Below are 12,947 nucleotides of genomic sequence, written 5' to 3'. Positions count from 1 at the left end.
GGCAGCTGTGGGGGCGGCCCGCGGGCTGCATGTTTTAATATTCCTGCCCCTATTATTATTATTATTATTCCACTTTATCAGGGAGCAGCTGATGGCGAATAAATGGCAGCGGGACGGGCAGGGGACGGGCAGGGGCCGGGGGAGGCGGGGGTGGGGGGGGGAGTTTCCAGGCAACTCGCAGGGGCTCGGGGCCCCGGCTCCAGCAATTTCCTCCGCTGTAATTAAAGCGGGCGCTGCCCCCCCCCCTTCACCCCCCCCCCCTCCCCGCTATCGGGCCCGCATCAGACTTTAATCACGGCCGCGGGTTTCTATGGAGAGCAGCTCGGGCCGCTTCCTGCCTCTTCCGCCTCCTTAACTCTTCGCAAACACGGCGCTGCCATCCCGGCTGGGAGCGGGGCTCGGACACTGCCTGGAGACCGCCCGGGCCCGGCCTCCCACCACCACCCCCCCCGGTGGGCACGGCGGCCCCCACGCTGCCGGCATCGCCCGGGTCCTCTGAATCCCACCGCCACGGCATCGGCATCGTCCCACCCGCCTCCGGCCCTCTGAGCCACCCACGCTGCCGGCCGTGGGGCTCCGTGCCTGCCCTTTCCCCAGCTCCGGGGTCCTCGGCACAGTCCTGGGGTCCCCTTGCAGCTCCCAGAGCCCACCCAACTGGAGTGGGTCGGTTGGGTCCCCACCACGTCCCTCCAGTTCCAGGACACCGGTGATGGGATCTCTTTGCAGTGCCCAGAGCTCTGGGCTGGGTAAGTGCATCTCCAGCGGTTGGTGGCACCAGGATATACCACAGCTCTGCCACCTCCCTGGCTTCTCCATGCCCTTCTGGACAGTCCCCACCTTGGGGAGGGTTAAGTCTGTGACCATTCTGGGGTCCCCAGCCCTGTCCCGATCTCTTGCCCAACTTTATTAGGGCCTGTAGAAGCTGGGTGACCCCCAACACCCACCCAAACCTGCATAGCCCCATTTCCACCAGCCTGTCCTGGGCAGCCCTGGGTGTTGTGAAGACAGAAGGGTGATTAGGGGAGAAATCTGTAACAGGGAAAGGGTCTGGGGTGATCTCCGCCCCCAAAAGGCACATCTGGCCAGGTTTTTCCCCATCACCCATGGCTCCAGCTGCTACATGCAGCTGTGGGGTGATGGCAGAGGTTCAGCTCTTGGCTGGGGGTACAGAACCATTGGAGTTCAATGTCCCCCTGGCCAAGAGCCAACACTCTGCTGTCACCCCACAGCTTGAGGCAGCCAGGCAGTGTGCCAGCAGCAGGCACTAACTCTGCTCCATGAGCCCAATGCCATACAGCCAAGCTGCCCATCAGCCCATGACCTCTCCTGCAGTGTTTCATTGATGTCTAGTAAAAGGATGAGCTCTCACGCCAGACTTAGCCGAATTTCTTGAAAGTGGTCATCGTGAGACATGAATCCAATGGAAATCAAGATACAGTTGTGTCAAACCCATGGGTATTATTTATACTGCAGCTGAAATGTGCTCTGCAGAGGAAGCCACAGTCCACAGGTAGCAACACTCAGCCAGTGTGCCTTGGGGTGCCACAGCCCAACGGGGCTGGTGGCTACTCCTGGGTGGGGGTGTGCAAAGGGTTTAGGAAACAGAGGGTCCATAAGTGCTTCATCAGGGGACAGAGAGCAGATGCTGGAGGGGAGAGACAGGAGCATAGCCCACAGTACTCCCCCATCAATTCCCCACCAATCCTGTTTGGATACAACAGCCCTTAAAAAAGTTTCTTTTCCCCCAGCTTGTCCCCTGAGGTCCCCACAGCAGAATGCCCCAGCTCTGTACAGCCCAACAGCCCAGGCTGCTCCCCCCATCTCTCTCCTCCTCAGCCCCTCAAGTGCAGCTCTCGCAGCAGCGGCTCCGCAGCCTCCCAGACTTGCTTTCGCTGCCTGAGTCACTGGAACAAACCGCAGGCAACGGAAAACAAGCCCCGGAGACAGCGGGGTGAGGTGGGGAGGGGGCCAGACCCACCAAGCCCCTGTCTGCCAGCAGCCCCAGTGACCAGGATCCTGCCCTAGCAAACCTGCATGGCAGAAGGCATGGGGTGTGGGGCGGTCTGGACTGAGGGCTCCTGCGTCAGCCCAGAGTGGGGGGAGCAGATTGGGATCAGCCTGAGAAGCAGGATTAGGGCTGTGGGAGCTGGAGATGGGGGGCTGTGGGTGGCACAGGGGGTGGAGACTCCAGGGTCCCTGGGAGAGCCAGTGAGTGGGGGAGCTTACAGTGGGGTGTGAGGGGACTGGTGGCTTTGGGTGACCTGGGGGCTGAGGGGTGCAGAGGGGCAGGGAGTGTGGAGTCCCAGGGGCTGGAGAGCCCTGTGCCCATGGGGAACTTTGGGCACCCGAGAGATGTGCCCCGGGTTCATGGGGAATCTGGGACATGGTGGCGCTGGGGCAGACCCACAGGATGTGGGGGGCAGGGTACATAAGGAATCCAGGGAACAGGGCTCCAGGTCCATGGGGGAGCCAGGGGATGGGGCTGCGGGTCCGTGGGCAATCTGGGAGGCGAGGGGGCCCGCACACTTGGAGCACTCAGCTGGCAGTAGCAGAAGGTCCCCCTGGCTGCAAGCAGGCAGTTTGCCCCCCTCTCCCCGACCCAGCGCTGCCACCCCCACCCAGGACAGAGCAATAAAGACCCCACATTTTACCATGACCCCCACAGCTTCCCCCCGCATCGCAGGCCTGTGCGCAGGTGCCCGGAACAACTTCACCTGTGAGTCGACGGTGGCGTGGAGCAGAGCCGAGCTGACGTGGCCTTGGGCTGGCTGCAGCCCGGCCGGGTGTGCAGGAATGTGTTTGTGCAGGGGGAGAGGCTGGCTGCCGTGGGGCCGTGGCGGGGTGGGGCCAGCAGGGACATGGAAGGGACAGGGGAGGGCTGGGGGGCACCCCGCAGAGGGGACGCCCTGCGGGATGGGGATGCACAAGGTGCTGGGGCTTTTGCATGGCACATGTTGGGGTGCAAGGGGAGAGGGAGAGGGGACATGCAGGGTGTGCATGGGCATGCTGGTGTGCGCGCTGCTGCGCAAGCTCATGCGTGCAGTACACGCACTCACACACACGCCAGGGCTGGGGTCTCTGTGCAGCCCTAGGTGCAGGGGGTGCACACACCAACCCTCAGCCCAGTAATTCCCAGTCTCCCAGCACCCTTCTGGAGCACCCACAGCCCTAAGGTCAGGCGTGCTTTTAGCAGGGTGGGCATCTGGGGATCCAGGCATCCAAGCCACCCAGCACTGTTCCACCATCCTGCAGCTTTAGAGGGGTTGTTCTGGGTGCAGGGAGCAACTCGGAATGGGAGCCCTGCGCCCCAGGAGGGCTTGGGGTGCTGGAGCAGGATGGAAGAGGAGGAGGAGGCTGGGAAAGGGTGCTGGAAGAGGAGGAGGAGGCTGGGTGGGGTTCCCGGTGTGCCCCAGCCAGAGCTGGAGCCGGATGCTGGCACGGATGTGGGATGTGCTGGCGTGGCCAGGCTGGGTGTGTGGGGACGCGGACCCTAAGGGTGCTGGGAGCAGTGAGCTGAGTCCCCTGCCAGCTGTGGGACACTGCCCCGAGGATCTCCTGCCCCTGTCCCCTGCACCCCCACACAACCCCTGTATGGTCCCTCTATAAGTCAGCGCCCCCAACCCTGCCCCAGCTGTGGCCATGCCATCTGTGGCAGTCCTCCCCCAGATGACCCCAATGCTCCTCCTCATCCCCAGGCCCACAGCAGGCAGGGACCCCCCTCTCTCTTCCAAACTGGGGTGCAGAGAGAAGGGACCTCATGTTCACAGGTTTTGTAGCAATCATTTTCCCTGGGAGGAGGACCCAGGGCACAACCCCCCTGGACGATCCCTCCGAGCTCCAGCCCCTTCTTTGCCCAGTAAGGCCAGTAAGTTGCCAGTAAGTTCCCATTTCTCCAGCCAGAGCATCATGGGGGTGGGAACCGGTCTGCATCCCCTCTACTCACTATGCATGGACCAGAGGTAGGGCACAGAGAGCTCAGCCAGGGGTGGAGGTGGCCACACATCCAAAACCGCCTGGGGAAATGGAAGCCCCTTCCAACTGCTGAGAGCTGGGGCAGGAGCAGGACTGGGGCAGGCACCCTGCCTCCCACCCCGCAGGAAGTCCCCCAGGCCTGGCAGCCCCCCGAGGAGCAGAGCAGAGGCAGGAGCACCCTTTTTTTTTGACAAATGCCTTTATTTGCTACCAGATAGAGGTCTATTGCACAGCAGCCTGGAGGCTGAGGGGCATGCGGCCCTGCCCCTGCTCAGTGCTGGACGCGGCGGATGGATTGGATCTGGTTGGTGTGGGCCTGGCTGCTGTATTCATTGTACTTCTTGAACTCGCCGTTCTGTCTGTCCCGCTCCAGCACGTACTGGTAGCCCCTGTATCCCGGGTACTGGTATGCCACCCACCTGCAGGCAGACCCCTGGCTCAGAGCCCTGGGCCAAATCCCCCCATCCCATCCCATCCCATCCCATCCCATCCCATCCCATCCCATCCCATCCCATCCCATCCCTCTGCTTGCCCTGGGAGGGGAGGGACAGAAAACACCCCATGGCTTGGGTTTTCAAGGGAAGAGAAGCAGGCAGGCAGTCATCCTTTTTGGGGTCCTCCTTCCCCATCCCTGGGACTATTCAGGAAGGAGGCATTCACTGAACCCCTGCTTTTGGCCCCCACCGCACCCCTCCCCGCTAGCAAGACTCACGCTCCGGCGTTCACTTTGATGGATGCCACCTCCTTGTTGCCCCAGCCCATGGCCTGCAGCGAGGGGTAGTCGTCGCTCAGCTCAAACTTGTGCCCCTGGAAGTTCTCCGCCTCGTAGAGGATGACTTTGCTGTCATTGTGGTTCTGCGGAGAGAGCTGGGGGTCATCAGGGATGGGGTAGCTTGTGCAGGGATAGAGGATGTGGCATCAGGGAGACAAGCACCAAGGCACCGTGGGAGGCCTGGGACCATGCCCAGCTTTGGTGCAAGGTATGGGGATGTCCTTCAGCCTGGCACACCCTCACCGGGACACCCCAAGGCTGCCCAGAGGATGCTGCTCTCATGTCCCTGTGGTCCCCATGCACAACTGCCGCTGAGGGTGACAGTGGCCACATCCTCTGCACCCACATGGGCTCCTGCCCTCAGCATCCTTTTGCTCCCCGAGGCTGCAGGAGGGTTGCAGGGCAAGGCAGGCTGTTGAGAGTGGTCCCCCTGGCTCCGTGGGGCTTTGCTGGGTGCTGGACACCGAGGGGTTAATTGCTGGGACACTGAGCGATGCAGCACTGTCCCCCGTGCCCAGCCCCCACACGCATCTATCTGCACCGAGGAGCAGTCCTGCCAGCAAGGAGTGATCTTATCGCATCCCCTTTATTAAAGCCCAAGCATATCTGCCTGGTGATTATTAAAAGTTGGGGGGGGGACCCCGCTCGGAGGCGCAGACGTGCCGCTATTGCGAGCGCCAGTGTCTCTGCAGATGGAGCGATAGAGGCTGCATCTGCCTGGGCACGGCTCGGGTACCCCAGGCGGGAGGGGGATGAACCCCGCACCCCCAGCATCCCTGCGGATCTGCCAGCTCCCCTCTGCTCAGCCTGTCCCTGGGTATCTGGGGTGGGGGGACAAGGCCTGGGGACCCCAGCCTGGGAGGTGGCTCTCCAATGCCCAAAGCAGGAGGAGCTGGGATGGTGTTTTCAGGCTAAATTTTAGCCCTAAAGACCATGCCAGGATCCTTGCAGGGAGGCAGGAGCCAGTGGGTGCAGCCACCCCTCCACCTCACGGCACCTCCATGCGCACCTCACCCCTCCATCCCATGTCCCACGTAACCCGTCCTCCTGTCTGTCCCTCATTTCCCTCCGTGCTGGGCTGCCAGGGGGAGGCTCTGCCTGCCCCGAACGTACCGCACTGGTGTCCCAGTAACTCACCGCGCACTTGACGGGCCGGAACGAGAGGAGGTGCTCGGTCCGGTAGCCACTGTTCCCGCTCCAGGCCTCCCACCGGGGATAGTCACCCTTCTCCAGGATAAACTGCTGCCCCTGGTACTCGGGGTACTCGAAGCCCACCCAGCTGGAGGGGAGAGGAGGAAAGCCCTCAGGGGTGTGCAGCGCAGCCCTCAGGCTCAGCCCAGGGCTGACTTCTCCCTCCCGTGCAGGGGATGGAGACATCCTGGCAGGGTGTGGGTCTGTCACGGAGGTCGGGGTCCTTGCTAGCAGCAAATGTCCCTTTTGAGAGTGGAACCCCTCTCCCCAGGGCCACACCGTTGCCTCCGACCCGTGCCTCGGCTCGGCAGGGTTTCCCTGCTTTGCAGACGGGGAAACTGAGGCACCACGCAAGAAGCACAGGGAGGGAGGTCGCACGATGAGGCTGTGTTGGAGCCAAGGAAGGACCCGGGTGTCCTGGCTCCCCAGCAGCTCCCAACAGTCCCCTGGGAGCAGCGGGTTTGCCGGAGCAGGGTGTGCCAAAGGGCCGCAGCGCTGGCGGGACACTTACGGGCCAGACTCCACCTTGATGGAGCGGATCTTGCGGAAGCCGCGCTCCATGATGCTGGGGCACTCCATGAGGAACTCGCAGCGCTTGCCCTGGAAGCTCTCCTCCTCCCACACTGTGATCTTGTACTGCCCCAGGGTGTCCATGGCTTCGCTGCTGGTCATGCGGGTCGCTTGGCTGCTGGCAGAGCCCCACGCATCACCCCGGGCAGGTGCCCGCCATCAGTCCCCAGCCACCCCGCTGCCTGCCACTGAGCCTGGGGTGCTGGTGGTGCTGCCCTCACATATCCTATGCCACTGTCCCCTCACCCTCCCAGGCTGTCACAGGGGATGCTTCCCATTCCCTTTTCCTTGGCGCTAGGGGATCTCCGTCCGGTGACCCCCAAGTTGCAGGGGCACTTGCGATGCCCCATCTCTCCATGTGATGTACCCAGGGCTGCCTCATTTTCTCTGCTCCCAAGTTCCCTGCGATGACTCCTGGGGTCGGCTGGGTGCAGTGGCACTGTACCCGGTGCAGGGGGGTGGCAGCGGCCCCGACTCAGACACGGGTGCGGGGTGCAGCCCTGGGGCAGAGCAGCCTGGCTCTTGCAAAGATGGGTGCCAGCCTCCCTCCTGCCCGCACAGGGTACCCCTTCTGTGCCACGCAGCACCCCACGGCTTGCCCTTCCCCAGAGTGTGCATTGGGTGGGAGGGCTTGGTGTGGGGGGGAGCAAAGGGAGCGTGGCAGCGCCTGTGCAGTGGGGGGGCTTGGAGGCTCACAGCCTGGTACTTACTTGGTCGGCAGGGCACAGAGGCGAAGGTGGCGGTGCCGGTGCCGGCTTTTCCCCTCGCCCTTTATAGGCGGGCGCCGAAGTGCCGATGGTGCAGGCGGGCAGGGCGCTGTGTCAGCAGGCAGAGGATGGGGGGGGGGGACAGGGTGCGCACCCACCCCAGACTCCGGCTGTCCATTCCAGTTAGGCAGTGTGGCGAGAGCAGCCCCCCCGTGCCTCGCAGGGCTGACAATGAAAGTGCTGGGCTGTGTTTGCGCAGGGGCTCAGGGCACAATGGGCAAAGGGCCTGACGCACCGCTTTCCTTTCTGCCCCCGGACAATGTCCCTGCTTGGCCCGGGGATTAGGGACCCAGCCTTTCCCAGGGCACCCGCAGCCTTTGCCAGGATTGAGGTTGGTGGGAAGGAGGTGCCAGGGTGAAGCGGGGATTTGCCAGCTGGGAGCTGAGGGGCACTGATGTCCTCACGCTGGGATGCGGGGCTCGCCTGGGGCTGCATCTGCCCCTCTGCCTGGGGCCCTGCCACTGCGGTCCCTCCTCTGACCAGGCTCTGCCTTGCATGTCCCGAGCTGGCAGGGCAGGGCCTCAGTCTGCACAGGCAGGGCTCCGTGTGGGGTGGCAGAAGGTTAGGGTGAGCGAGAGGGGTGGTGGAGATGTTAGCATTGTCGTGGCTTGGTCTGTCCATGCTCTGGGAGTTGTGCAACACCTTGCAGAGGTTCCTGTGTTGGCTCTGGACCAGGCACTGATGGACCCCAGGTACACACTCCTTGCTTGCAATGCCCTGGGCACATTCCCCTGGCCTGGCAAAGGGCTCTCTGTGCTCCCCACATACCTCCCACCCAGGCAGGGGACACCGTGCACAGCTGGATGGGACCAGCTTTGGGGCAGACCCATGTCCTTCACCTAGGCAGCAGGACCAGCCCTGCCTGGGACCGCACCGTGCCATACAGACATCCTCAGTGCCTCTGACCAGCACCTGGGCTGGATGAGGCCAGCACAGGCCGGAAAGGAAGAAGAGTGCCCTGCCGAGATGTGAAATCCCGGGTCTCTCGGCAGCAGCATTTCTTGCAGCATCCCTGTGCAGCCTGCAGTGAGGCTGGGCATCCCCACCTTCAGCTGGGCAGGAGCCATGCTGGCCTCTGAGCAAGGGCTGACCCAGAGCACCCCAAACCTTCCCAGGAAAACCCCAGCCCTCCTGGGGGTCCTGAGCACGGGGGGTCAGCATCCCAAGAAAGCCCGGCAGTGCCGGTGATGGAGGGTGCAGGGTGGGCAGCTGGGGGTGGTGTTAGGACGCCTGGCATCGCTGCCCCGTTCTCAGCAAGAATTGGGGACTGAGAGGTGACAGCAGGGACGGGCTGCGGGCAGGACTCGTGGGTGCTCTTCGTGCCGCCCCCCCCCACTGCTCGACGACAACACGCCGGGCAGCATTTCCTTCCCTCCCTGCTCTGAGGCTCGGTGCGGGGCTGCGCCGATGCCTGCTGGTCCCAGCAGAGGGTGCAGCCTGGCAGCGGTTGGAGCTGGCTCCAGCTAAGGGACGTAGGTGGCCCTTGGACGGAGACAGGCGCTGGGGAGGCGACCCTCAGCTTGCGACGCCCTGGGTGCTCGTAGCAGGGCGGGGGGAGACCCCCGGGTGCTGCCTGGGGGAGCAGAGGGTGGAGGGAAGGATGGGGATGCTTCCAGGGGAGGGAAGGGGGTGCATGGAGGTAAGCAGACCCCTGGGGATGCAGCCTGGTGGCCTGGGGACATCCCTCAAAGTGCTGGGCGACAGGTTTGGGCAGCCTTTAGGGAAGCCAATACCTTGGGGAAGGTGGGGTAAGATGCAGAGCTAGCGCACTGCGGGGTCCCCCCACGCCGCTGCTGCCCCTCGCCTGGGCTGTGTGAGCAGAGGCGTGGGGCACTGGTTAGTTTGGGATGCTACAGGGTGTGAGGGCAGTCTGGGGTTATGGGGTGCAGGGCACTATGGGGTGTATTACAGAGCCCCAGGCTGTGGGATATGGCAGGATATGTGGGATGCTGTGAGCTATTATGGGCTGCGCGTGTGGGATACTGCGTAGCGTGCGACAGGATCTGTGGGTCACTGGTGTTGTCCCATGAGGGGCATGCAGGCAGCTCAGTCACCCCCATACAGCCCTTTGGATAAAAGCACTGGGGGGGGGGGGCACAGGGGAGAAACCCACTCTCAGATGCAGGCTGTGCCCCTTCCTCGCTTCTCAGTGTGTCCCACATGCTGGGATATGCCTCACTCCCTGTCGGCAGTCGGGGCATCCACATTGGAGCCACAACCACGTCCAGGGACAATGGATCAGGGGGGATCACCCACGAGGGGCTGTACCGAGGGCCCTTCCCCACCGTACCCCAGGATGCTGAAGCAGCCTGGCCTCCCTGGGGCATCTCCCAGCACCTCTGGGCACTCCTTGTCACCAGCCAGCATCCCCGTGGCTGGGTCACTTGCCAGCCCCCAGCCACACCTGCCCGGCGGGGAACACGGGCAGGGGGAGGCTGGTGTGGGGGCAGGCAGCGACTCTGCTCAAGGGCAGCTGCTAATATTGGCTCTGGGAACTGGTTAGCGCTCGCCCAGGGCCTCCTGCATAGGCTAATTTAATAAGGGCCCTGCGTCGCTCCCGGCTCAGCCTGTTCCCTGCGCTAGCAAAACAGATCGGGTTTCTCCGTGCCACCGGGCACAGCGCGGGCGGGAGGCCGGCAGCCCCGGGGCACAGTGGGAGGACACGGTCGCCCAAGCGCTCCGTGCCAAGCCTGGACCACGCCACGCGTGGTCACCGGCCGTGGGGTTATACCCTGTGCCTTGTGCAGGCGCTGGTCCCGGGATGGTGCACGGCTTGGGGGGCTGGGCAGGCTGCAGGGCAGCCCCGAGGGAGGTGAGGCACGGGCTGTCCGGCCATCCTGATGCTATTACCACATGTGGGACACATCTGGGGCTTATGGCAGCGTGCTGTCTTTCCCACTGCTGTTATGAGTATCAGGGCTAGCTGACCAGGCCAGCACAGCTGTGTGTGGTCCTGCATCTGGTTGACACTGTGGGCTGAGCCTTGGCTACCCCCACGAGCCCCACTAGCCCCTCTCTCCTTGCCCCCAACCCCGCTGGGGGCTGCACCATCACCCCAAGGGGCTGGAGGTCCAGAGGCTGGGCCGAGCAGGAGCAGATGGAGCTGGTGCCGGCCCCTGTTTGTCTTTCTCCCAGTTGCCTGGTGCTCTGTTTGTTCTGGGGATGGCTTCCTGCTGCCAGGGCCAAAACAGGTGGCTTTTATTTGCAGGGTCTGGCTGATTAGATCAGGGGCAGTGTGTCATCCCCCCCACCCAGCCCCACCGCTCCTTTTTGCTCCCTTTTCTCTGCAGCCTCATTTCCCTGGGAAATGATCCTCATGGGCAAGGATGCAGACACCCCCCTTCCCTCCCCAAGCATCTCCCCTTTGGGACTGCTCTGAACGTGGCCACACCAGGATTGGTAAATCCCAGCCAAAACCCCCACTTCCACCCACTGGGTCCCCAAATCCCAGAGCTGAGGGGCTCACTGTGGTCCCCAGTGGCACTTGTCCCCTCCTGGGACCTTGTTGGCTACAGAGGACGCAGGTGTGCAGGCACATACCTGCCACAGAAGCCTCCTTGCACAGGCGCTGCCTTGCACAGGGAGCTCTGGCACACGCCAGCCACCCCGCACACACGTGTCCCCCGCGCACCCGGCCGTCCCCTCCCCGCAGCCGGAAACTCCCGGGATCGCAAACAGCCTGGCAGATGTTGCTGGGATTAGCTCCCACACAGGCACACACGCACACTGCGGGCTGCCAGCCGTTCTGTGCCCGGAGGGGCTGGAGAAGTCCCAGGCACTCTCAGGCTCCCCTGGAGCAGAGCTTGGCGAGTACCTGCCCCAACTCCTGCTGCACCCAAGGCAGGATGAGTCCTGAGGGTGAGCAAGCAGTGGGAGAGGAACCCTGCTGGGAACTGGGGACCAAGATACTGACTGGTCTCTGGGAGCCATCACCGATGGCCGGAGAAAGGCAGGGATGCGGTGGAGGGCACAGCCACTTGCAGTGCAAGGGGTAGCCAATGGCCTGCGGAGGTGGTCTTCCATGCAGGACCCCTCACCCCAGCCTCCGCTCTCCCCATGCCCCCGTGGCCCTCAGCCAGCCACCAGTACCCCTGCTGGGACCGGCTCTCCAGACCTGCCCACCCGCTGTCCCCACCAGCACTCTGGCCACCCCCGGGCACGCTGCTCACCCCTTCCCTGTGGGACTGTCGGTGCCCACTCTGCCCTGTGGCACCCACAGCTCCGGAGATGCACCCACAAATACCCACCAAGACAAGGATACTCCCAGGGACACATGCTCACCCCCTGCCACCCATTCGGGACCTGCCCTGCATGGCCCCTACCTGGCCCTGGCTGCAGGCTGCCCCCGGTGTGGGGGTGTGCTCGGTCCCCCGGCTCTGCCAGCCTTGCTCAGTCCCCAGGAGCCGCCGGGGGAGCCGTGGCTTCACCTGCCTGCTCCCCACTGTTCCCATGGGGACTAATCCCACCTGAAGGTCAGGGAGGCTCCACCAGCTGCTCACCTCCTGCCTGTGGATTACAGCCTGGGTGTGAGCAGGTGGCAACTGCTGCATCCCCAGGCTGGCCCAGCCCCTGTATGGGGCTGAGAGCGGTACGAAACCCAGCTGGGTTGCTCTAAAAGGGGTCCGAGGGTGACAGGTCCCTTGCAGCCTCAGGTGTGTCCCCCCCATCCATCATACCCTACCCAGATGGGGACGCCAGGCACTGGGGCAGAGGAACGGGTATCTGGTCCTTGGGTCCAGATCCCAACCCAAAATGGAGCCCGCTGGTGCCAGCCACTGTGACCACCTGCCTGTTACCCCAGATGACCTCAGGCTTGCACCCCCAGGGCACCCCAGAGCTACAGTGTCCTGGAAAAATATGCTGGTGCCCAGTGCAGACCAGTCCCAGGGGAGTGGTGATGGAGACAGGAGAACCATGTCCAACCCTGCACCCAGCCCATCCTGGATGCAGTTGCAGGTGCATCTCCTTCAATACATCATACCATATTTGGAGGGGCACCATGGGGTGAGCACAGTTTCCCAGGTCCCAGCTTTACCTATAGCACCTGGGGTGTTGCCATGGGGGTGCAGGGTGCAAGGACAGGGTTGGGGAGGGATGTCCTTGGACCTCCCCTCCCCAGCTCCCTCAGCCCCATAGGTAGGGGATGCCAGCTAAGCCAGTGTAAGGCCAAGGTCCCACTCCACCCCGCTGCTCCTCCACTCCTCTGTCGGCAACATCTGTAGTGCCAGGCACCCCGAGCCAGGGTGATGCTCGTCCAGGAGGCAGACAAAAAGCCTGACAGTGGTGGCTCCCCTCCTCCAGCAGCTCTGCAGAGGCAGCGCAGGCAGGGGCTGAGCCAGGCGCTGCGGTAAGAACAGAACATCCTGCCTCGGGGCTCCCGAAGACGGCAACAGCTGGGCCAGAAGCAGCGGCCCTGGCACCCTGCTCAATGTCCATCCCCTGGGCAGGCTGCCCACGCACTTCCTGGGGCCACCAGCCTGCCCGGGAGAGGGGACCCCCATCACTCCCCCCTTCCCCAGAGGCCCTGTGGGAAGATGGGGCTGATGCACTCTGAGACACAGGAATAGTGCAAGCTCTGGGTTTCTTCCCCTAGCACCGTGAGTCCTTCATCAGGGCCCCCCGCTTGCCCCCTTCACTCATGGTTGTTCAGAGCCCTTTCCTGGGGCAATGGAAAG

General features: G+C 63.6%; 1 protein-coding gene across 1 annotated transcript; it reads right to left on the bottom strand.

Annotated features, from left to right (window-relative positions):
• Positions 1 to 4,243: 4,243 nt before the first annotated feature.
• Positions 4,244 to 6,607, bottom strand: CRYBA2 (crystallin beta A2). The gene is made up of 4 exons (XM_075029349.1): positions 6,447 to 6,607; positions 5,882 to 6,023; positions 4,685 to 4,827; positions 4,244 to 4,391 (listed from the first exon to the last, which is right to left on the bottom strand). The coding sequence occupies exons 1-4, from the start codon at positions 6,605 to 6,607 to the stop codon at positions 4,244 to 4,246; spliced, it is 594 nt and encodes a 197-aa protein (XP_074885450.1).
• Between the last annotated feature and the right edge of the window lie 6,340 nt (positions 6,608 to 12,947).

The sequence above is a fragment of the Buteo buteo genome, chromosome 5 (assembly GCF_964188355.1).
Source record: "Buteo buteo chromosome 5, bButBut1.hap1.1, whole genome shotgun sequence".
NCBI classification, from domain to species: Eukaryota; Metazoa; Chordata; class Aves; order Accipitriformes; family Accipitridae; genus Buteo; species Buteo buteo.
The sequence above is the reverse complement of the archived record's forward strand: the minus strand, read 5'-3'. Positions and strand labels throughout refer to the sequence as shown.

Bases quoted from the DNA above. Each gene is read 5' to 3' on its own strand.
- CRYBA2 (XM_075029349.1), bottom strand. From the start codon at position 6,607: ATGACCAGCAGCGAAGCCATGGACACCCTGGGGCAGTACAAGATCACA. The intron at 6,024-6,446 runs GTAAGTGTCCCG...TCTCCCCTCCAG, and splicing joins ATCAAGGTGGAGTCTGGCCC to CTGGGTGGGCTTCGAGTACC. The intron at 4,828-5,881 runs GTGAGTTACTGG...CTCTCTCCGCAG, and splicing joins TCCGGCCCGTCAAGTGCGCG to AACCACAATGACAGCAAAGT.